This window comes from Ovis canadensis, chromosome 21 (assembly GCF_042477335.2).
Source record: "Ovis canadensis isolate MfBH-ARS-UI-01 breed Bighorn chromosome 21, ARS-UI_OviCan_v2, whole genome shotgun sequence".
Taxonomy (NCBI): domain Eukaryota; kingdom Metazoa; phylum Chordata; class Mammalia; order Artiodactyla; family Bovidae; genus Ovis; species Ovis canadensis.
In genome coordinates, this window is record NC_091265.1 from 38260446 (window position 1) to 38285903 (window position 25458).

At 40.4% G+C, this 25458-nt stretch overlaps 1 protein-coding gene across 1 annotated transcript in view; it reads right to left on the bottom strand.

Annotated features, from left to right (window-relative positions):
* Window positions 1-23674, bottom strand: part of SLC17A6 (solute carrier family 17 member 6) — a 38344-nt gene extending 14670 nt beyond the window's left edge. The window contains exons 1-4 of the mRNA XM_069565352.1: window positions 23589-23674; window positions 20735-20987; window positions 19004-19122; window positions 768-882 (exon numbers count right to left, since the gene is read on the bottom strand). Of these exons, the coding sequence (XP_069421453.1) occupies window positions 768-882; window positions 19004-19122; window positions 20735-20987; window positions 23589-23674 (573 nt within the window). The remainder of the gene's footprint in view (window positions 1-767; window positions 883-19003; window positions 19123-20734; window positions 20988-23588) is intronic.
* Between the last annotated feature and the right edge of the window lie 1784 nt (window positions 23675-25458).

Here is a 25458-nt window from a genome sequence, read left to right on the forward strand (position 1 = left end):
GACAATTTTGTAAGGAGTTAAACTTAGTGATTCCCAAATTAAAGGAATCCCTACTGAAGAAGGTACAGCTTAGATCCTTGAAGGTTGTTATACTTCCTGAAATGAGTGTCTAAAACTTAAAATCTTTAAGATATTCTTTTTTGTATTGTTTTGATCCTATCATTTTTTTCTTTCTTTTTGGAAAGACAAGAAGCTGTTTTCAGTGCCTTAATACTTTATTTGACTTATCTACTCTCACCGTATTTCATGAAAAGAGAAAGGGCAATAAGTATGCCCTTGTCAAGTTTTTAAATGATATTCCTTCAAAGACTACAGGTTAATGGAGCAAAAGTCAATCATTAGAGTTGATGCCCAAAGAATACATTCAATGAAATGTTTTTTGGGTTTTTTTTTTAGTGAAAATTCAGATCATGAGGTAAAGCCAAGAGGGACTTGTTATAAAACTCTCCAAACATATTAATTCAGAGGATGGACTCAAAATTTTTATCACAGCACATTAACAAAACTGCCTGTTCTTTTTTAAATTTTTTTTTATGTCATTCACGAAACACTTCATCATCACTCAATTCCAGAGAAGTGAGGGTAAACAGCCACAGTGGTGGTCTATCATCATTTAAAGATATCTGGTTTCTAACTTTTTCAATTTTTTTACCACTGTGTAGACACAACCTCATACAATATATTTATTTGTAGGTCAAAACAAAGATAATCTTCTGATTCTTATTAGCATGCCAACCTTAAAATGACGTCATCCTGTAGTTCCATACCTCAACAAGTCCCTGCAGTATCCTAACAAAGATGACACACCCATAATGCACTCTGGCTGCTGATGGGATTAGCATATTCAGGGTAGAGGTAAGAAGTATGGCAGCTCCGAAAACTCTGAAAAATAAAAGGAGTTAACAGATCTACATTTCTCAGATCAAGTTAATTACAAGCAATTTCAAGATAGAATTTTGTTTTTCTCTAAAAAAATAAGAATGTTCTGAACTGGATTGGCTAGCCATTTTAAATAGATATTGGACTATCTTGAATTGCTACATCATTTGAAGCACTAAACTCAACATTCAAAAAACAAAGATCATGGCATCTGGTCCCATCACTTCATGGCAAATAGATGGAAAACAAAGGAAACAGTGACAAACTTTATTGGGGGGGGGGGCGCTCCAAAATCACAGCAGATGGTGACTGCAGCCATGAAATTAAAAGACATTTGCTCCTTGGATGAAAAGCTATGACCAACCTAGACAGCATATTAAAAAATAGAGACATTACTTTGTCGACAAAGTTCTGTCTAGTCAAAGTGATGGTTTTTCCAGTAATCATGTATGGATGTGAGAGTTAGACTATAAAGAAAGCTGAGTACTGAAGAATTGATGCTTTTGAACTGTGGTGTTGGAGAAGACTCTTGAGAGTCCCTTGGACTGCAAGGAGATCCAACCAGTCCATCCTAAAGGAAATCAGTCCTGAATATTCACTGGAAAGGCTGATGCTGAAGCTGAAACTCCAATACTTTGGCCACCTGATGCAAAGAATTGACTTCTTAAAGACCCTGATGCTGGGAAAGATTGAAGGCAGGAAGAGAAGGGGACAACAGAAGATGAGATGGTTGGATGGCATCACCTACCCGATGGACATGAGTCTGAGCAAGCTCTGGGAGTTTATGATAGACAGGGAAGCATGGTGTGCTGCAGTCTATGGGGTCACAAAGAGTCAGACACAACTGAGCAACTGAACTAAACTGAATAAATCTGTTTATACACAATTTTAGTCACTTTCTTCATAGATATAATTACAAATTGTAAATAGTTAATTAAACACTGTATATTGTTTGAGTCTATATATCATCTACAATGTAAGCTGCTGAAGGGCAAGAGCTTGCTTTTCAGATACACTGCTGTATCCCTAATGCCTAGCATAGTGCCTGATACATAGGAGATACTCACTGAAGAGCTGCTGAAGAAATAGTAAGTGCCTAAATGGAGTTGTGTCTAGTTGTGTCTGATACCTTGAAGTACGGAAATTATAACTCCATTCATAAAATTTTATGAAGGGAATCATATGTAAATGCTCCCCAGATCTAATGATCAGCTCCCACAGGACATATTTTTAAAATAGAAAAAATTAGTACTTCATATATCTACCTCAGGTTTGTCTTTCTGTGTAGGTGGTTGAGTGGAGGGGTTTTGGGTACCCCTCTTTCTGCATACATATAAACAATTCAAAATAGAATTGCTAAGACATTTATCCATCTACAAGTAAAAATTATATTCCATTATTAACAAAAAAAATCTTTCCTAATGTAAAACTAAGCAAGAAATACATCCCCTTAACCAGGTAACTTTGGAAACTTCTCTTGCAGAGAAATCTGGGGACACATTGTCTCTAGTCAGTAAATTTTTTCAAGGCAAACATTGAACCTTGAGTTCAGTCAAAATTGGCTGCCTCATAAAAGTTCTCATTTTTCCAGGAGCACGTTTAAATGTAACTGTTAAAGACGTGAGTTTCTGAAAGAGCCTTGATCATTATTAATCTGCGACTGAAATTTGAGAAATGACTTTATGAAAGGATGAAGTAGATCAGCTTTTTTCTATGAATCATAGACTGGGATACAAACTTTTGTTTACTTGCTATAGCCTAATAATCCACCTGTCTTTAGTGGCTTCTCTTCACAGAGTTAAACAGTCACTTAAGAGGTGAATATTCTCTTCTGTTCTTTCTGCGTCCTATTTCCTGAATAGGTACCTTTGGCTCTGAGTCAGAGTAACTTATTTCCTAAATGTTTGGCACAAAATAGAAACTTTTTATTTCTAGAAATGATTATCCCCATTAAAATGCCCAGTGATATTAAACTTCTGCCAACTATGGATTTATTTTCCAGAAATTAAATGCAAAAATCCCATATCCTATCTTTAAAATATAAAAACTTAAAATCATTATTCAGTTCAGTTCAGTTCAGTTCAGTTGCTGTCTGACTCTTTGTGACCCCATGAATCGCAGCACGCCATGTCTTCCTCTCCATCACCAACTCCCGGAGTTCACTCAGATTCACATCCATCGAGTCAGTGATGCCATCCAGCCATCTCATCCTCTGTCGTCCCCTTCTCCTCCTGCCCCCCAAATTGTTTTAAAATGTATTTTCATGCTTGGTTATTTTCAGTTGACTTTTCACCTGTCTCAAGGCTGAAATCCACATGCTTTTATGTGCAAACTCCAAAATATTTTGGAGGTTTCCTTTAGGGCTGAGAAGAACTAGATACAAGGGCGTGCGTGAAGCAAGCTTCCTGGACCTAGTGGAAATGGTACCTGATCCCAAAGGCCAATGTCTTTCCCCTGCTCTGGGAGTTTGAATATTGAACCTGTGCACCAGAAAGGGTGAAAGCAGAGAGAGAAAATGACACGGGAGTTTTGGGCTTATGGGTAGGTTTCTGTATACTGGAAAACTACTGTTGTTTCTGTAGATCCATCTTAATTTATTTCTTATGCTCAATAAAAATGAGACTGAGGCTACTTACAACATCAAGGATAAAGAGAACCAAAGCTACATAATGCTAAAGGAGTTTCGAAAGTGTTTATATGAGTTATACATCCAACTACTCCATTCAGCTCTTTGGAAGAATTCCTTCAAATTGTTGTCCATGAACCAGATGCATTAGAATTCCCTGGAGTGCTTATTAAAAATGCAGACTTCTTACTCCAGACTTTCCAAAACAGACTGTGCTAAGAGTGAAGCCTGGAAATTTGTTGTAATAAGCAGTCCAGGTGATAATTTTGCATGTGCATGCTAAAGTTTGCAAATATATACATATATATTTTTTTTTTTAACAGGCTTAGCTAATATGTGTCTTCTTTTCTAATACTTATTTTGAAAGAATGGTGCATGACATTTATTTTATATCTTTCAATCATCAGTTTCTTTCTGCCTATTTGAAAACATTGCTATCGCTAGATAAACTGGAGAGAGATTAATCTTATTTTTTTTTAGTTTAGGGTTTCTCAACCCCCACACTGTTGATATTTTGAGATGAACAAAATTCTTTATTGTGGGATGTAGTCCTGTGCACTGTATGATGATGTAAACAGCACCCCAGCCTTTATGCACAAGATGCCGGTAGCCCATGCCTGCAAATGGTGACAACAAATAATGTCCCCAGAAATCACAAAATATCCCTTGGAGGACAAAATCATCTGCCAGTAAAGCCGAATCAATCATGAACTATTTGTTACCCAACTCATATTGTAGTCAGAACTAAATTTAATGAGTGACTATTCAACTGGTAAGACATCATGCTTATACTTCACATACCAAAAATCTAACAACCCAATGACATGACATTATTAATATACCCATTTTCTAGATGAAGAAACTAAGCCTGAAGTAAGTGATATCACTTGCCCAAGTTGTTAAGCAGCTCCAAGTTAAAACAAGAATCTTGTTTTAAATCTAGTCTATATAATTCCAAGGTCAGTGGGTTTTATTGCTGGGATTTACATCTAATTGTGCACATAATATGTAGTCAGTAATGTGTTTCAGAATTAAAACTGAAAATTTAAATACTCATTTTTCACTAAGTTACTTGAAATCACACTATTCCTGAGATTTAAAATGTCGGTAGATTACTTTCAATGTTTACTTTCCATTCTTACCCTGAATAGTATTTCTAATTATATAATCTGTGACATTTCCAAATGCTTCCTAGTTTTAACTTTCTTAATTTGTTTAGCTATCCTCTTTATTATTAGTGGCCATTGCATTATAAAAATGGATTGACTTTTTCCAACTATTTAAGAATATAATTCATAAAACTTTTCAGAATCTAGTTTTTTCTAATTTTATGAAAATGATATCTAAATCAATATCCAAGTAATTAAAATGATGACTATCAAAATTCTTGGCCAATATGGAACATTTTTACATTTTTCTTAATGTACTACAGATAGTCAAAATTGAGACAGCCACTTCAATCAACACTGATTTATGCTTTCACACTTCAAACCTCTGTGAGACTATATTTAGGGTACTGTGTTGAGGAGGAAAAGGGAGCCAAAATTTACTTGCTATACTTTCTCCACCTACATTAATTCATTTAATCCTCACAACAACTCTGAGTTACACTTTCCTTTCATTTTACAAATCAGAGACTAGAGACAGACTGTGTAAGAGAAAAAAGCAAGCGATAGAGCTGGTATCTGAATTCCAAACTCTCTGACATGGAAATCTATAAATCTCTGCTCTTTTATCTACAAGATGTAACTTGTTGTTATTGCTGTTTAGTGGCTAAATCATGTCTGACTCTGTGACCCCATGGCCTGCAGCCCACCCGGCTCCTCTGTCCTTGAGATTTCCCAGGCAAGAATACTGGAGTGGGTTACCATTTCCTTCTCCAGGGGATCTTCCCAACCCAAGGATCAAATCTGCGTCTCCTGCATTGGCAGGTAGATTCTTTACTGCTGACCCACCAGGGGAGCCCACATGATGCAACTAGGCACCTAGAAAAAGACCAGGATGCTCTATGTGTAGTAGGAGAGCAAAAGAAAGACAACTAGCCAAAACACAGCTTACGCTAAAGGCCATAACCAGAGTGCAAATGGAAAGCAAAGGAGGGAAAAGTCCATCTCAGCTGGCGTGGCAAGGAAGCAAGTCCTTCAGGGGGAACCTTTAAAGTTGGGCTTTGGAAGATTAATATGAAGCAATTCCAAAGAGGAAATGAATCAGCAAAGTTTCAAATCATGGAAGAGATTACATTACATATCCAAAACGAAGGCAGAATTGAAAATGGCTGAACATAGTGATACACGTGAGTCGAAGAACATCAGGAGTGAGATGAACAGGGAAATTGTAAGGAGGGTTTAAGTAGGTGTAGGGCAGGCAAGAGAAGAAATCATAAGTCCATGGCATCTTGGAGCTGATAGAGTTTAGGGTGACCACAGAGGGAACGCAATTATGCCCCTAAAGTTAAGAAGACGTGAAAAGCTTACTGAAATCGAGGGGGTAGGAAATGATGAAGTCAGGGAGTCAGAAGGTGAGAAGCATACATGTGAGTTCAGATAAGAGGAAGGCTTGCAAGGGAGTAAAGCAGTCAAAGTCACTAAAGTGGGAGAGGAAGAAAAGATGATATCAGTATTGTACAGAAATTTTTGTAAGATTCTAGCTTTCTTGGTTAATAACTATGTGACTGGAAAGCTACTTAGCCTCATTTGGCTTCTGATTTCTTGTCTATAAAAAGGAATGTAATGGCCTCGATCGTGTTTACTAGGGCCAGACGTCTGAGGTTCAAAGTCCACTCCTGTCACTTTCTACTTGAGTGATCTTAAACAGTGTACTTTTCTCTCTATGCTTCATTCCTCATCTACAAAACAGGGATATTTATAGAACCTATGATTTATTACCAGTTAAGGACCCAGAAGAATGTCTGACATATCCTAAGCATTTAAAAGGTGTTAGGAGTTGGTCAATGATTGTATTAGTCTATCACACTTCATAGGACTGTTGTGAGGCTAAAAGAGACAATATACCTAAAAGGCTTAGACTGGTGCCTGGCACATAAAAATAAATCCATAAATGTGAGTCAGTCAGGGAGAAATAATCACACCCAATGGTATTGTGCTAGTTGCGTGCCACTCACTGTTCCAGATTTTCATTTTAAACTAAAAACTATGTTGGAGGGCTACTACTACCATTCTTATTTCATGGATAAAATAACCAAGTCCTGGTGAGTTAAATAAGTTGCTGAAGTCACATAGACACTTTAAGTGGAGAACTATGTCTTATAATGACTCAGTCTGGTTGTAGGTTCTAAATACTTAACCCCTAAGCTATATTGTACTTTAATAGAGGCAGAACTAATTCTAGCCCTAACAGTGCCAGCAGCAGATAAAATAACAAAAACTCTGAAAGACCAAAATGTTATTGAAAGATGAATGGCCACAGCGGTGGGGAGTGAGAGAAGAGCTCTATTCTGTCCCTCCTATGGTTTGTCTGCTTATTTATTTTGTATAGTTGGCTTACAACATTATACTATTTCAGGTGTAGGACACAGTGATTCAATATCTTTATAGATTAAAACTCATGCAAAGTCATCATAAACGAATGCCCATATTTCCTGTGATGTGTTTTCCATGCTTGTAACATTTAATGTATACCTAGTAGTTTGATTTGAAGTAAGTAGTTAAATAGAGAGCTCATTTGAGAAGGGTTTTGTCCTTTTATGAACAAAATCTAAGCTTCAGAAAAGAAGTCAAAGAAATAGGAAAACTGAGGATGGAAAAAAAGTTCTGGAATGTAACATAGTTTAGCACTGTGATTTCCAGAGTTCCTCATGTATGAACATCACCTTCAGGATGTTCAAACACAGAGGGCTGGACCAGAGCTTCTGATTTCCTAGCTTGGTATGGTGCCTGAGAGTTTGTATTTCTAACAAGTACCCTGGTGGTGTTGATGTTGCTTTTCCTGATATGAGAATAACTGATTTAGCAGTAATTTGCTAGATATTCCCCCCAGCCTTCACAAAAGAGACAGATCTGGGGCAAGGGAAAGGCCCAGAGAGAATGGAGCTTGTCATAGCTGAAATAAGAGCCTTGCCTTTTATTATAGAGGGGAGCAGCAAGGGTGAAGTGGAAACACCTGCTGAAAAGGGCAATCTCCTTGATAAAATACAGATTATACATAGATCATTCGATCAAGGCCAAAAGAGGAGTCCTCTGACCTTGTTTTGACTGTCCTCATTAACCAAATTGGGGGCTTCCCTGAAAGCTCAGTTGGTAAAGAATCTGCCTGCAACGCAGGAGTCCCTGGTTCAATTCCTGGGTCAGGAAGATCCTCTGGAGAAAGAATACACTACCACTCCAGTATTCCTGGGCTTCCCTTTTGGCTCAGCTGGTAAAGAATCCACCTCCAATGCAGGAGACCTGGGTTTGATCCTTGGGTTGGGAAGATCCCCTGGAGAAGGGAACAGCTACCCACTCCAGTATTCTGGCCTGGAGAAGTCCATGGTCTGTATACTTCATGGGATCGCAAAGAGTCGGACATGACAGCAATTTTCACTTCAGTTCATTAACCAAACTGATTGAGTGCCTGCCATATTTTTCGTTGGGACATACAAACAGTACAACATAACATTAGTTAAGAATACATGTTCTATGGTTAGACTGTATGAATTCAACTTCCAACTCCAATTTCTTGCTAGATCTGATTTTGTGCAGTTGTTACTACTTGAATTCTCTAAGCCGTACCTTCTCCATTTGTTAAGTGGAGATAGTGTATCTTCATTCTTTAAGGGATTATCATGAAGATTAAATGAATCAATTATGAAAGGAGACAGTATCTGGTTAACAGTAAGTGGTTTATAATATCAGCTATCATGATATAGAAACTCCCTAACATTCAACAGAGTTCTCCAGAGAACTGTTATTGTCTTTTTTCTCCAGAATGTTTTTGCTCTAATTAATAATGCTATTTCTGTGACTATGGATTCAAAGTTGTTCTGTGTCATCCTGAAATTCTGGAAGCTTAAAGTGCCTGAATCTTGGCTCCCATTCTGAGGGCACATAGTATGGACTGAAATACATCAGTACATTGATCTGTACCTCAACAGTCTATTTAAAATATCTGACAGGAAACAAGCAAACAGAAATTGACAGTCTTCTTCAGATCAGTTTTACTTGTCTTGGTATCCCCTACACACTTGCCTTCGATACCTACCCACCACACACACACACATGCACACACATACACACCTTTATTTTCCAGCTGTCTCTCTCAGATATTTCTAAAGCACTGTAGATCACTTTCAAAAGACTTAACCCAAGATCCTCCATATTATTTGTGTCTCTTGGACAACACAGTCTAGGTCTTTTATTTCTTCCAATTCCTAGATGGTAGCAGAATACTTTGCATGTGGCATGTGCTTAAGAAACCACCACCAGCTCCTTTTGTATAAAGATTTTAAATCTGAGGAAGTGATATCTTCCCTTCCCTAAATGTAGGTGATGACAGGTCTTTCTTCCTTGAGCCTTCTTTATCCCAATAGCCTTTAAGATCAGTTGACCATTTATTTGTTCTTGAGTCTTTAATGGGGGCAACCTACTGTTCTGGGTATTCTAACAGTCCTAAAAAGCTGAGTTACTCCCTAGAATAACTGTAGGATAGTAGTTCTGGACTAATAGAATTGAGAATATTCCTGTGGATCAATCTGCACTTGAAATAGCAAGTGCGTGGCCCAGTTTGGCCTCATCCTTAAGTCTTCAAAACAACACTGTGGATATACTAAAATCAACTGCCATTACACTTTCCATTCAGCACATCATCAGCTTCTGAAATGACTCTCTTTAAGCTCTGCTTTCAAAATCAAATTAGGTGGTAATGTTTCAGAGGTGATATACTGTCCTCCTAAAGAATTTCTCCATTTATCAGTATTTAACGTAGTTGTGCTTGTTGTATTATGCTTGACAGTTATCACTTTTGTTTGGCCTGATGTTACAGAAACCAACAAATATAAGCATTGAACATAAAGAAGTTGAAGAAATAGTAAATAGATTATGTACTGAGAAACATTTACTACTCACGTGTGTTTTATTTCCCTAGCACTAGTCTCGACTTTGACATACAACTGCATTTGAAAATAATACCCACCATCATCTGTTTTTCAAGTTTATCCTCTGATCAAAAGACTTCTCTTCCTTTTACCAGGTAGTGATTTTTGGGAAAGTTACTCTGCTATTCTGTTCAGTCCTCTGATCAGTAACACAATGTCTTTGAATATATAAGAATGTCTGCTTTATAGAGCTGCTGTAAGGAAGAATGATGATATATAAAAAGTTTAGTGATATGTCTATTTATTAATTTAATTCTAATTGCAATTGCATCTGCCTCCTAAAATGGAGAACTAAGAAAATTATGAAGACAATTTATATTTCATATGCTCTCTCTTCCTATCCCCAATACATATGTACTGTTTGCACTGTTTAGGGAGAAGAAAAAATTTTATACCTGAATGATTTACCTCACATTGGTTGAAAAGCTCTTCTGATATTCACTCACCCCCTCTCCACTCTACATGATTAGAGTGTCTCTTCTGTGTTGCTATGCAATAGAGCTGGCTTTCTATTTTCCCCCATTTTAATATAAGAGCTAGATTTCTGGATTCATTTTAACTATGGGTTAGGAGAAGGTTGTACTCTACAGTATCATATGAGTTAAACAGCCATGCTACTGCTTGGCTTCAGGAGCTCAAAGGAAATATTTATTTTTCAGGTTCATTTTTATAACACCTTTGTCTTTTGAAATTCTACTGTAGCTTTCTTGCAGGTGGGTTTTCAATGTCTCACCATAGGTAAAATGTTAAACCGTAAACAGTAATGTATTTTATATGAGACTATTTTAATGAATTGATTATAGAATATACATTTAAGATATTATTCAATATAATTAATCAATTACACATTTGTAAAATTAATCCAATTTCTGATCCACAGCCTGAGTTTTCCTTTTTTTTTTTTTTGGCTTTATAATCCATTTCAATTAAGAAACTCATGTAAGGTCTGATCATAGCTTCTTCCAAATAAAGGTGAATAATGAGAAGAAAAGTAAATATTATATTTTACATAAAATATTTTGTAGAAATAAATTTCCCCAAATAAATATATTTTCATTTTAAAATAACTTGCTTAATTTCTGACTTGTAAATGTACATTATCAATAATACCAGACAATATTTATATCAGTATATGTAATATCAGGTGGTATATTTATGTCAGTATATTTATATTAGTATTATATATAAAAACAAGCAATCAATGCAAATTCTACTAATTTTTTAGCAATGAAATAAACTAAAATATTGCTTTATCTGAACAATAGTCAATATATAAAATCATTAATTAGATAAATATTGATGAAGTTCCAAGTAATAAGAGGAACCTCAACTAAATATTTTATTCTGTTTAAAGCCTTTGTCCTTATAATTGGCAACTAAGGTGCTACCTAAAAAAAAATCCACTCCTGGTATACATTTTGGTTGAGGGAAAAAAGCAAAGAAATATGCAAAAGTAAATATAAAAAAAATCTTGACTTTTCTATGCCTGAAGAACAGGATTAGAAACTAATTCATGCTCTAAATGTATCAAAGAGCATTATTACAATATCTGTGAAATGAAATAACAGCCATTTGCTTATTAAGATTGCTTTTCAAAATGATGAACTACTTGAAAGCTACTTAAAATTGTTTTCCTCATGATTTCCTTTGCAGTAAATGACATACTAAGATGAATTTGATTTGCTTATTTTTAAGTTAAAACCTCATTTTACTTGTTTCTCCTCTGTTATACACACATGTACACACACACACACACACCCTCCCAGTGTTTTCTTAAAGTGATTATATGTAAGAGAATATAATCACTTCATACTGTAGGACAAAAAAAAAAAAAAGAGGAAAGGTGTGTGTCTGTGTGTCTGTGTAAGTGTGAGTGACAGAGGATGTTCTATATTATAAACAGATTACCAGAACTGAGAACCATACAGTATCCCTGATACAGAAACATCGGAAGAAGCAAAGGCAGTTCTGAAAACCAGCATCACAATCTGCCTGATGATTAACATTCAGTGTGACCCACAGTGAGTTCGCTGTGAAATTCCCAGTCATCTTCTTTTTCCTATGACCCATAGCCACAAACAACCTCACATATCAAGCCCACCCGACAAGCATTTGCCTGGAAGAGGTGACAGGAACACTGGTGACTTGTCATTTCTACAGATGATATCTATTTTCCTGGAATCAATCAATCAGTTTCCATTTGGGTAGTGGCTTGTCACTTAACAAGGATCTAGTGTTTCTCACCCCAGGTGGGGCACTAATCCTCTTGGAGAGGATCTGTAGGAATAGACTGAGCCAGGCTGTTTAATGGATTTAATCTAATCAAATCAGGGCTTGGGTGCCTCCCTTTGTCACATCTGATGCTCCCATTCCCAAATTAAAAAAGGAATACACAAGTGCAAGCCAGCCCTCTGGGTCCCTTGGTACCTCATTATGGTGTAAAAATGACTTCATCACTCATGACAGAGAAATTAGACAGCCCCAACAGTGGCATATGGCAGCGGACGCATCATTCTACCAGCTGCCCACCTGACTCTCCTCCTTCAGAATCATGTCCCTCCCCCCAGAGGCTGCTTCTGCACTGCAGTAGTGGGATGTGGCAGCCGCAGCGGAAGCCAGACCTAGTAAGGGCGGGAGGAGAGGAGACTGGAAGGCGAGAGAAGCCCGTGTCAGCAAACCACGTGCAAACCCTCAGGGACCCCTCCTCCCCAATACATCTATTCATCTCCTGGAAAGGGTATTTCTTTTGTCAGAAGAAAAGAAGACCTTTTCTGCATTGCCCCAGATACCAAACCTATAGAGCCCACAATGGGGAAATGGCTAGATGTTTGATAGGCAGCCAGATGACTGAAATAGAGATAGTCACCTCTGGCCCTAAAGGACTGGATCACTATGAACCAGTTCCCTCATAGCAAGATGGTGGTATTTTGCAGCAGGCTTTATAGTCACAGTCTGAATTATTTTCTCACCAAAAGGAATTTGTAAATGCTTCTCACTGGAAGAGTTAAGAAACTCCTGCAGGCAATCAGTGTTGCAATGGCTAAGTAAGTGTAGAAGGCAAAAGATGATAAACAGGTGAGAGACAGAGAAAGAGAGAGTTTGGTGATGAGACTTAAGGATCTATTTCCAATGCTTATTATAATAAATATCTTCATTATTTTATTTTTGTGAAAGAAAATGACAGAATAGTACCAGTAACATTATTTCTCTCTAGGCTGAAAGTATGAAGGCATTGTATTTAAAGTACCTTTGTTCCTCTTTCTGAAAATCATTCTCCCAAGAGGAGTTTTCATAATCAGGCAAGCCAGAATATTTACCTAAAGTATATCAAATTCCACTTATATAAATGCAAATGCATGTTAGTAAACAGTTCTATAATCTGTACATTAGAATTTATTAATTTTTAAGTATAAATCCTCTTTTCTTTATAGCGGTAGTACAAATTGAGCTGTATCAATTAGAGTTGCAAGCAAGAACCTCTTTCTTCTAGACAGAGGGTCTAAACTATCCCAGTCATGCTCAAATCTCTACAATCTTCTAGAAGCTCAAACTGCCAAAGGGCTGGGTCAGTAGAAAAACTTCCAAATACCATGTTTTTTTCCCTCCAGAAAAATCACACTATTTGTCTAAGTCATTATCATGTATGCATTTTGCCTTTTGCAGGGAAAAGAACAGAATCACTTGGGTTATGGCTAAATCATTTGGGAGCCAGTACACACACACACACAGATATAGTATGTTTCTCCTGCCACAAAAATCTAAGAATCCCTGGGGCCTGCTAAAGGCTTCTCTCTCTAATTCATGGATTTCTGTCCTGGATTTAGGGTATGATGGATTGTAGGCACTCATTCAGAGAGTAGAGGGCTCAACTTGCTACTGAAAGTGAATATTGCAATAAGCCATATAATATCAGGCAGAGATGTCAACTTTCAATGCTGAGAGAGGTTGTAGTCATGTATTACTGGACACCTGAGTTTTAGTCACAATCTCTTTGTGACTTTGAACAAGTCACCACCTCCCTGATTTTCTATTTCCTTTCCCAATAGATAAAATGAGAGGATCAAATGAGTTGAACCCTCAGTTCAGTTGAGTTCAGTTGTGTCTGACTCTCTGCAACCCCATGGACTACAACACGCCAGGCCTCCCTGTCCATCACCAACTCCCAGAGCTTACTCAAACTCATGTCCATCACGTCAGTGAAGGGATCCAACCATTTCATCCTCTGTCATCCCCTTCTCCTCCCGCCTGCTATGTTTCCCAGCATCTGGGTCTTTTCAAATGAGAGTTCCTTGTATCAGGTGGCCAAAGTATTGGAGCTTCAGCTTTAGCATCAGTCCTTCCAATGAATATTCAGGACTGATTTCCTTTAGGATGGATTGGTTAGATCTCTTTGAAGTCCAAAGGACTTTCAAGAGTCTTCTCCAACACCATAATTCAAAAGCATCAATTCTTTGGCACTCAGCTTTCTTTATAGTCCAACTCTCACATCCATACATGACTATTGGAAAAACCATGTCGGTAAAATGATGTCTCTGCTTTTTGATATGTTGTCTAGGTCTGTCATAGCTTTTCTTTCAAGAAGCAAGCGTCTTTTAATTTCATGGCTGAAGTCACCATCTGCTGTGATTTTGGATCCCCCCCAAAATAAAGCCTCTCACAGTTTCCATTGTTTCCCTATCTAGTTGCCATGAAGCGATGGGATCAGATGCCATGATCTTAGTTTTCTGAATGTTGAGTTTTAAGCCAACTTTTTCACTCTCCTCTTTCACTTTCATCAAAAGGGTCTTTAGTTCTTCTTCACTTGCTGTTTTTTCTGTTATCAGGAGTTCACTACATGCTACAGATACATGTGATGGTCAGTTTGTTATCTGAATAAAGAACTGTTTTCTCTTTAGCAAAAGTCAAGTTAGAAACCCAAGAATACCTGAAAAGATAAAATGTTCCACTAGGAACTGAACTCTCTTTGAATAAAGGATAGGGGTGTGGGAAATAATCTTTAATTTTTATCAGAGAAGTCTAACCTCAAACTTATATGGATTTCTCTAAGCACATTTATAATGCCTGGCTAGAATTCAAAGATTCCATATACTGAAATTCTATAATCCCTATACTGTTGGCTAAAAGTATTTTTAAAGACAGCTGTTTACAAGCCTTTACATGAGACTTATGGCACTTTCAGCAAACAATAATTTTAACTATGAATAATATATATGGGAAAATAATTTTAAAGGCAGAAATCTGATATGAGAAAAGAGCTATTTTTATCACAAGAGAAATAATCTTTTTGCATTACTAATTCTTAAGGCAAATTTAAACACAAGTGATACTGAATGATCAGGGTCTTTTTCTTTCATTGTTTTCTGAATATAAAATGCTATTAGAAATAAGTAACAGTCAACAATTATTGAGTACCAGGCATGCTTAAGAATTTTACACATATTCTCTTATTTAGCCGTCATGATACTCCCAGCAGGTAAATAGTTTAACAACTCCTTTTACAGAAATACAAACCAAGGCTCAGAGAGTTTAAATAAAGTTTCATGCCATTCGGTTATTAAGTAGTACATTCAGGAGTCTGAACACAACCCTAATGGCTTTAGAATCTGTAGTTAGAGTGTGAAACACTTTGTTGAGATGTTATTTCATTTACTCAGTAAGTATCTATCATAAGCCAGGCACTCTTTGAGATGCTAGAGATATAGTGGTGTTAATATAAGACAAAGCTACTTGCACTCCTGGAGCTCACATTTTACTGTAGAAAGCAGTCATTTCTTAGTTATAGATGATTAAGAAAAATACTGGTATGATAGCTGGCAGTGGTGCTACATAAAAAATTAAAGCAGAGTTGGGAAATCAGGAGAACAGGAGCAGAATAGGGAATGTTTTTAAATAGTGCTTAAGTAATATTTCCACCTAGACAGAGGCAAGAATAGTCTCTGAATACAACATCATCCACTAAAAACATAATGTTGACCAAACTTCCTTTGATAAATCTGACCTTCTTTGGTTATGCCTTTGCAAAAATTTTGTTGTTTCTTCCATTAAGTCATTGACCAGGCTCCTCATCACTCTCTAAATGCAAGATAAAGATAGTTTTTAGTAATTTCACATTTGTAAGTATCTGAGTTACCATAAGCCCTACAGTCTTATTGTTTAAAGACAAAATTAATTTACCCCCAATACTTTTTAATCACTGTATGAAATATGTTCTCATCTAAAAGCATTACAGGTTTTGTAAGAAATCTTCCTTTGATTCCCCACTTTAAAACCCTCTATAGAGGGAGTTGACCAAATTCTCCTATCCAGGGTGTGCAATAGCCCTTTAAGGCAAGGTAAAGAAAATAATGATTCAGGAGCTTTCCTGGAGACCCAGTTTCCTTTCCCTCACAACTCCCCTACTTCCTCTTCTCAATGAGCAGAAAAGCAAGAATTCTGAGAATTGGACCAGAAAAAGAACCAAGAAATCTGTGTTCTGACCAAGAGTGGGGCTGTTTTTGTTTAATTCATAAAATGGAGCAGCCAAATCATTGCTGTTTGTTTTTCATTGAGAAATCTGCCAGGAGGTGTGACCAGAAGCCCTTCTCTCTAGGGGAGATGTCTCCACAGGCGTCAGCTCTTCTACTCCAGTTCCACCCACAACACTGATGGCAAACACTTCCAAAGAGAGCTTTTTTTACACCAAGAGGGAAAGGACTCTGTCCCCAGCATCCCACTCAAGGGAAAGCTTGTTCTATTATTAAATGATCTGTAGGCAAGGCAGAATGGGTGCGCAGTGCTTGTAGGTGGAAAATTGGTCTTGCTATGTTGCTTTTGCTGTTTTGAAAATGGAAACACACAGCTTTCAAGCCAATTCTAAAAATTTATAAAACTTTATGTTAAAAAAAGTCTTCTAAGATAAAATTATACGTAGCATGTACAGGACTAATTGGACATTTACCAACTAGTCAATGAAAGTGTCTCTGGGTGATTAAGTTATGTAAGATTTTTATTGTCCTTTCTTTTTACTATACTTTTCCTATTTGATATGTAACCCTTTTATAATCAGAAAAGGAAATGTTATGCATTTTTAAACCTGTTTTCACAAGAGGTTTCCAGTGTATATTTCTCATTGTATGCTTTTAATAATATTTTTTAAAATATTAAAAATAAAGCAGATAATCAAAATCTTAAAAAGTGAACAGGTTCACTTTCTTATCTGTTCACAATATTTTACAATAAAATTTGACTTTGTTTTCTCTGCCTTGGATAACACAAAACATTGTATATGAAAAATATTGTTTCTCTCTTCTAAATATCTACTTAAAGATAATGTGGTTTTGGATCCAAATAAAAATTCTAAGCTTCAGGACATTTTCTCTTGAGGAAAATCTTCAAATAAATTAGAACCTGAGTCAGCATCAGCCTTTTCTTTACTAGACATGACACAAGTGATAGCAATGAGCTTGCATTTTTTTTAACCTAGAAAAACCTGTTTACTGACCTCCCAGTGTTAGAAAGAGCGAAAGCTAAAGCATCCCTGATGTTTTTTCCTGGCAGGAAAATGTTAGCATTTTAACATTTGGCAAGCTGAAGGTTTTGACTCTGAAAAAAACTTAAAGCCATAGCCATTATATTTTTATTTCGCCTTTTATTGAGTTTCCTTGTGTGTGTGTGAATTTATGCATGGTTTTCCACTGAAGTGAAAAATATTTTACATATGTATGTTTGGAGTACTTTCTGGGAAGTTTGTTTTGGAAAATATTTTTAGGAAAAAATTATTGGCACTGCATTATGGATATAAAAGTCAAAATGTAACATATTTATTGCCAGTAATATTTAAGAAAATAGTTCTTTAAATTTTTCTGCCTTATGTCAATTTTTAAAATTTATCCCATCCATAAAATAGGGTTCTCTACACAGTTAATAATTTTCAGTTTAAACTGATACCATTTTTAAAAGTATATATATGTATATTTTTAATCCTGTTGAGCCTGAGTATTAGCCATCACAATGTTAGGGTAAAGATAATATTCAAGGGGCATTATTTCTAGTCTATTGCACTCTCCTCAACATTTTGAGGACAAAAATCCTCACCCTAGGGGCATTAAGCCGAAAATAAATTCCCAAGAATCTCTCCCTAGGTCTTGGAGATGACTGAGAAAATTGGGGCCAGAAAACGCCTCTCCTGAATGGGACTGCAGGTGACAAAAGCCTGGGAAGGGAGATGTCACTGAGGGATGAGAGACCAGTTTAGGGAAGCAGAGAGGAGATCAAGACTAGAGAGGTGACCAGTTCTAGATCACTTCCCAGAAACACTTAACCTTTGGCGGGGAAGGAGAGAGGTGAAGTCCTAGGTAGGCTCTGAAAGAAGACCCAAAATCTTTATTTGGGGTCTCTATGCAGCAAATGGGCTTCCCTGTTGGCTCAGAGGGTAAAGAATCTGCCTGCAATATGAGAGACCAGGATTCGATCCCTGGGTTGGGAAGATCCCCTGGAGAAGGGCACGGCAACCCCCGCCAGTATTCTTGCCTGGGAAATGCCATGGATGGAGAAGCCTAGCGGGCTACCCCCCCCGCCCCCCCCGCCCCGGAGTTGAAAGAGTCCGACAAGACTTGGCGACTAAACCACCAACCACTATGCAGCAATACCAGGAAAGGCGAGAGCATCTGCTCTTTCTCAGCTTAACACTTAGATTTAAGTGCACACAATGAAGCAAGTGAGGCTGATTCTCACCGTCGGAGGGCCAGGCTATGCTCCTTGACACCCCCACCCCACCCCATCAGTCGTTTTGCCTCGCACTTCGGGATGCCTCTGCAGATGCCGGCGGGGGAACTCGAGGGCTGGCGCTAGGACCCCGGCCGCCGTCACCACCGCAGCCAGGCTGGAGGCCGCTGGACGCAGCTGAGCGCCTTCCCCACCCCGCCCCTACTCCGCCGAGCTCATTAACAGGTGGAATCGCACCCGGGGCGCTGCCTCCATAGAAACAAATCCGGCAGACCCAGAGCACCATCTGGGCGGGCTTTCGATGCGCCCTGCCAGGTCAGCATCACACAGAGCCGTGGTACCCGCGGGATGCGCGGCGCGGCGCGCAGTGACGCCCCCACCCTTTGTGCACCGGGAGGCACGGTCTCAGCTGCCCGGCTCCCCGGCCGGCCTCAGCACCTACCAGGCCTTGGGGCACGTCGACCATTTCATCAGAAGCCGGTTACACCCGCGCTGGGAGGGGGCGGCGGGAACCTGCACCAACATCCTTGAGGGCGCCTTATTCTGGAAGGAGGCACCATGTTCCAGCCCCGAGAGTGTATTCCAGGGGACTAGGAGACCTCGTCCAGGAGTTCCCCAGTCCCACGGGGCTCTCGCCCCGGCTTCCGCTACCCTTCGGGGGGTATAAATCCCACCTCTCTGCCCCCCGTCGGGCCCCGGAGCTTTACCTGTTGGCTGCCAGCCGAGAAGCGATGTAGCCGCCCGGAATCTGGGTGATGATATAGCCCCAAAAGAAAGAACCGTGGATCATCCCTACGGTTTCCGGGTCCCAGTTGAATTTGGCTTTCTATGGAGTAGGGAAAAAAGAAACAGGTGGAGGGAGATCGTTTAGTCAGGGCTTTGGGCTGGAAATTCACGATCAGTAGTTCTCTGCCGAACGGCCCTCACCGCCCGAGGTACTCCCTGACTTCTAGTCGTGGGGATGGCTTAATGTTCGTTTCCTAACAAAATTAAATCTATACCTTCTTACAGAGAAGAAAATCCTCTTTTCACTGAAAAACAGTGCTCGTTTGAAATGGATTCATAGCGAAGCTGGGTGCCTTGAATTTGCTCCCCGACGACTGCCTGGCAGGTCGGATCGCCTCTATGAATGATGAGCCGGCAGGGCTTGAGTTTGGGAAATGAGGACTCTCCGCGAGGAGATTCTGTTCGCTAGCGGGGGACAGAGACACCTGACGGGGGTCCGTGTAGCCCAGGCCGACCTGTTCGGCTGCAGCGGTGGAATCGCTGGGAGAATGGAACCCAACTGGGAAAAAGCTGGGGAAGAGGGGCTGGGGAGCTTGGGATGGAACGCGCGGAAGTCGGAGGAGCTAGTGGGAAGGATGGTGGTCCCTGAAAAGGGGATGGGTCTGGGCCAGAAAGATTTGAAAAGGCCCAGGGAGACCGGGGGAGTCAGTGGAGACAGAGGTGGCACTCAGGGGTAGTCTGGCGAGCAGAAGAGGGGTGTGTCTGAAGGTCCTGGCCTAACTCCGCCCTCGCCAGCATGGCTTGCCATCCAAGGCGAACCTTAAGTAAACTGGGGCTAACTATCCGCACAGGAAAGGTGAAAGAGCCCTTATTCGGCGTGGGAAACTGGAGACCCTTTTTCTAACCCCTTTGAATAAAATTCTGAAACCAAACGCCCTTCGCAGGATCTCCAAGAATAACCCAGGGCCCATCAGCGCTCACAGTTTCCCATCCACAAGCCCATCCCGAATTTATCATCCCAACCCCCAACCCTTGCTCTGCCACTTAAATTCTCTCAGGTCTCTATACAGGAAGTCTCCGGACCCGCGGGTTTCCGTGCCCTTGACTTTGACCCCCCCCCCCCCGCCCCCTCTAGGCACCACTCAACGCACATTGTACGATTACGGGAGGGCGGCACTCGATTCCCGGTGACCCTGAGCCTGTCAAGCTCCTCTTTGTCCGCCAGTCAGGGCGGCTCCTAAAGACCTCTTGGCTAAAACTGCCGATAGGTGTGCACGGTTGCTTTGATTTGTTTTTCGGTTTTGTTTCATTGTGGTGATTAAGAATGTTGGGAGAGAACTGCAGAGAGTTGGGGGAAATAATAACTGATCTGCTGCTCTGTTCCTCCGGGTAAAAGAAAACTAGTTCGATTTAGATTTTACGGACGGTATTGAGGATCAAGTCCTTGTATGAAATCTCTATCCTCAAAAAGCTATTGAGCTTTTTCCACTTTACTATTTTCCACGTTGCTGGGGAGAAAAAGAAGGCCCAGAGAACAGAAGCGGCGTGCTCCAAAGTGAACAGGGATCGATAACATTGCCGCGGCCACATCTAGAAGGGCAGGGCTAGAGGGGGCCTTGAAGGGGCAACCACGCCTTCCGCATTCGGCGGGGAGAGCGAGGCTCAAACAGGTGAAGCGGGTCTGCGACACCCCCGGGCCAGCCGTCGCGTACCTCCTTGATCACCTTGCCCCCGCGGTGGATGGTGCTGTTGTTGACCATGTCCACGATGGCCACGCCCAGGTTGCAGCGGATGCCGAAGGAGATGCAGAAGCCCAGGCCGCTCATGATGGCGATGATGTAGCGGCGCGGCAGGCCGAAGCACGTGCAGTCGCACAGCGGCGCCTTCTTCTCGGGCACCTCCAGGGGCTTCCCATCCTCCGTCAGCTCGATGGTCTCCCCGGCGTCCTGCTTCTTCTCCAGCACCCTGCGCGGCACAGCGTGGGGAGGCAAGGACGCGGGGTTTAGGCACCCCGCCTACGCCGGGACCTTCCCAGTTCCCGGAACCTGTCAGAGCTGGGGGAGGGGGTCCCTGACCGCCTTGCCCACCCTCAGGAGTTAGGGAGCTGGGGCCACACCAGACTTCAGGGACTCCCGGGCTCCCTCCCCGCGACGGCATCTCTTCAACTTTCAATATTTTATCTTCTCTGGCAGCCAATCCCCCTTCCCTCGGGGATTCACCCCACAGTGCCTTGATCCACATCCATCGCCTGGGCCTGACTTTCCTGTGGGGTCTGCAGTTTGGAAAAGGGTGACCCGAACGGCGCCTTCTCAGCACCTGTGTAGACGCCTCCCCGCCGCAGCGCTCTACCCGAGTCGCTGTCCTACAGCCTCCAGTCTCCCGAGGGCTGCTCCGCGGCGGCGGGCCCAGGCACGCTCCTGCACCCGCGTACCCCTTCCTTTCCGGCTAAGTTAACCCCCCCGGACGGAGGACGCCGGGATACCGTCCCCGGCTGAGCCCGGGAGCCCCCGGGGACCAAGGCCTGTCCCGTCCAGTGCCCCCGCGGAGATCTGCGAAGGCTCCGTGAGTGTCACGCCCTCTCCCTTCCCCTTCCTCTAACCCCAGGATGCCAGTTCAACGTTCACTCTCCTGTGACACAGCTTACTCTTTTCCCTCTTTTTACTCGAATTTGAAACAAAGGCCTCCGCCGCATATGGCCGACACCAAAGCTTCCTACTGCCAGAACATGAATAATTAATTATTCACAATCTTGCGTCATTACTATCTCAGTTACAAACACCGAAAAATGTCCTGGGCCCATTTCCAAAGACAATGCGACTCCCAGATACACGAACGCGCCCCCAAATCAACTCTGGGAAGATGTCCCACATCAAGGTAGAAGATACCAGTTTTATGTTTCTGTTTGTGTGTGTGTTTTTTTAACTTGTGTAGTGTTTCACAAGATTTCACCCCTCTGATTCAATCGCTCTGGGTTTTGTCCTTGGGGGTAGGGGAAAGTAGAGTGATGGAATGGTTTAACTTAGAAGCTGATAGTGCTGTTCTGGTCCACAGTATATCCGTGAAATTTCTATTAAAAAGAAGAATGTGAAGGGTAACACATCGTGAACCTTTGAGATGGATATTTAAACAAAGAACCTCTCAGTTTACAGTTTGCAGATGTTTTCCAATCCACCATGTATCTTGCCACACAGAATCATTTTCATACACACAGGGAAAGCAAAATAGATCAATTTCAAGAATACCTAGCTTGGGAGACAGCTGTTAAGCAATTTGAGGCTACTAGGAAAAAAAGTCAGACTTGCAAATTCTGCAAAATACAAACTGGGGAACAGACCATAAAGCTAACTGTAGCTATGTTAGTACTTATTCCTAAAGTCTAATTCCAGCATTAGAGCATATGGCAATGTATTTATTTTAGGAGAGTAAAATTCCATTAATGAGATTCTTTTTTTCACATTGGCTTCATCTGCTCATATATGCAAAGTTAAACTCTGCACCTGAACTCTCCACTGATGGCAGTTGGGCTGGGAAAGATAGCTCTTTCCAGGGCATCTGTGGAGCTGCAGGGCCCTTGCAGCATTTACTGCCGCATAGGTGCATGATGGTGCCTACAAGAAGCCCACCAGAGCTGGAGAGATTGGGAAAACTGGGACTTGCATTAGTCATTTTCTTTACATTTCCTATACATTTCCAAAGGATTCAATTTACCAAGTTTGAAGATTAGCACTCTCTTAGAATCATTTCTCCTTTTGTTTCTGCCCTTTCTTCTTGATTTTGCTCCTGTTATTAAGAAAGGGTGTATTTGTGTCATATTCCTGAACAGATTTAAAGTTTTAAAATTTACAGAATAGTACAGTGACTACAGAGAGGATTTAAAATTTTAAAACGTTTCTAATACTTCCAAAGTCATTTGGCTGATTATTATTATGGCTCTTCTTAAAAGCACTGTGATATTTCCCACACAAGAAATAGACATTTAAGAGAGATCAAATAATTAAAAATATATATACATTGTTTCAGATTTAAAAAGAGGAACTGCTATTGCTATCAATTATTGATATATTTTGATTATTCCTTCAGTCCAGAAGGAAGATTCCACTGGGGGATTCTCTAAGTGGTTTTGAAACTAAAACCCAGCTTTCTTTCTGCCACTACCCTTCAGAATTTTATTAATTTTTTAGGTGGTTGTGTTATTTTTTCCTTTTTCTGCATTAAAGGAATTTAATTTGGTGTCACTATAAGCAACAAAAGAAAGGCTCTTTGAACAGGTGCAGGTCATTTCTCAATTGTAAAAAGGATAAATCCTCAGTAGGAAAGGATAAGAATCTGCAGGTACCACAGCAAAAATCACACACACACACACACACAAACAGCAGACAGGTTAATTTAGTGCAACATTCCTGAATTAATAAGTAGGTTTCCAGAGCAGCCTCACTTCAGCAATGAGCAAAAAGAAAGATTTTCCGATCGTATTACAATATCTAAGCAACCAGGGTTTAAGGAAATAGCTCTGCAGATTTTTTTTCATGCTGAGTCCCAGGCAAACATAGGTTTGCTTTCCCTTACCTGTAGATCTGGCCGAGAGATTTTCCAGCAAAATTCTTTAGCCCCTCTTTTCCTGGTGTCAAAATCCTTTGTTTTACCGACTCCATTCTTGCAAAGCTTGGTGTCGGCTCTTGCCAGATTTAAACAGAGATCGCTATGAAAGGCGAGAGTTGCGCATATTGTCTTAATCGCTTAAGGTAGTTGTAGGTGTTTTTTTTTTTTTTTTTCCTCCTCAGCAGAATGGTATCGGTGTGCCTCTTGCTAGAGTGCTAGTGAGAGAGGGGAGGAAGAGTGAGAACGAGAATACAACAGAATAGCTGCATGCAACCCACGGGTTTCCTAATAGGAGAGTTGGTAGACACAATCAGAAAGTCTCATTGGAAGGGGAGGATCCGGTGGCAAAGGGCGCACGCAGTGCCATGGTATTTGAGCGGGTGCAGATGACTCCTTGTCCTGGAAGTCAGTCCTCTCGAAAACAATGTAAATCCTCGGTTTTAAAAGCCTTGTTGCTGACAAACCCTCTGCCTTTCTAACGCGGGTGGAAATATCACAGAAATCTTGTGTAAGGACGAAGTCAAAAGGATAGTACTTTTTAAAATGGTGCCTTTGCTGTAAGAAGCAGAGCACCTCCGAAACTCATGGGAGCATCTTAGGTCTCAGGTGAGCGATGCCGCTGTTAGTTTTCCCTTCTTGCCCATGATCTCCTCCCATCACGCCAGCGCAAACTCTGCTCTGCGGTAGAGTCGAATTAAGATGGAGAAAGCTTGCTGCTCTTTGAGGACGTGAGTAAATAACAGATACACTGTTGTGATTTGGGCAGCGTCAGGAAAGATTTTTTTCAGCACCGCTGACAGCGCCCGTCTGGGCGCTTCTTGGCAAAATGGTTCAGCACCACGGACAGAGTAAGTCTTCGGAAAAGGGGCGGTTTCTTTTGGCTGGTCAGGTTGCCAACTTTCTAGGGGAACTGGAAGGATGGCCCTGACCAAGGACCATACTGGGGATTCAGGAATGGATGCTATGGAAACCAAGTGAGAAGATGTCATCGTCGCCAGGGTTTTCAGGGAGAATGGTGCATTTAGCTCTGCAAGGGAGAAAGATTTTGTTAAAAATTGACAAGTTACTTCTAGTTTGCTACATTGTGCCCAGCATGCTGATGCCAACTCTGACTGTTTCAGGGAAGGAAGAATACAACATATTTTACTTATGTTTGTGGGATTTGGGGCACCTGGGCTCCCTTTAATATAAATTATATATACACAAACTGCATAATTATATTGTTCATGTATTTTGTTTTAACCCCTGAAAGGTAAGAGAAAAAAAAAAAAAGGTAGAAAGGAAGAAAGAGAAGGAGGAAGCAAGAAAGAGGAATAATAGAGACAGAAAAAGGCAGAGAGAGGGAGAGAGAGAGAGAGTAGAGAAATTTTTTTTTTTAAAGAATAGTTGTTCCTCAGTGATCTTGGTTGAATAAAAGACAAGCAGTTTAATATAAATTCCTTGGAATTGTATGCTTCTTCACTTTTAACTAATTTTCAGCACACACAGTACTAAAATATCAATATATTGAGGACATTTGTGGCTACACCTTGTGCTTTTTAACAAATTATTGCTGATGATATTTTCAAGATTTATTTTAAATTACAATCTTTTCAAATATAAGTTTTTTATTTTGTAACATCTTCTAAAGCAGAATTACAGAGACATTCGTGAAAGGCATTTGCTCTCAGGTATGTAAGTATGGCACCAATGAATCTATTTCATTAAGCAAAGTGAGGAAACTATGCAAGATTAATGTTAATTATTAATGCATTTGACATGAATCACAAACCTCTTAGATGTAATTCAGGCAAATAGTTACAAAACAGATTGTCCTTGAGCTACATTCTCAAAGTCA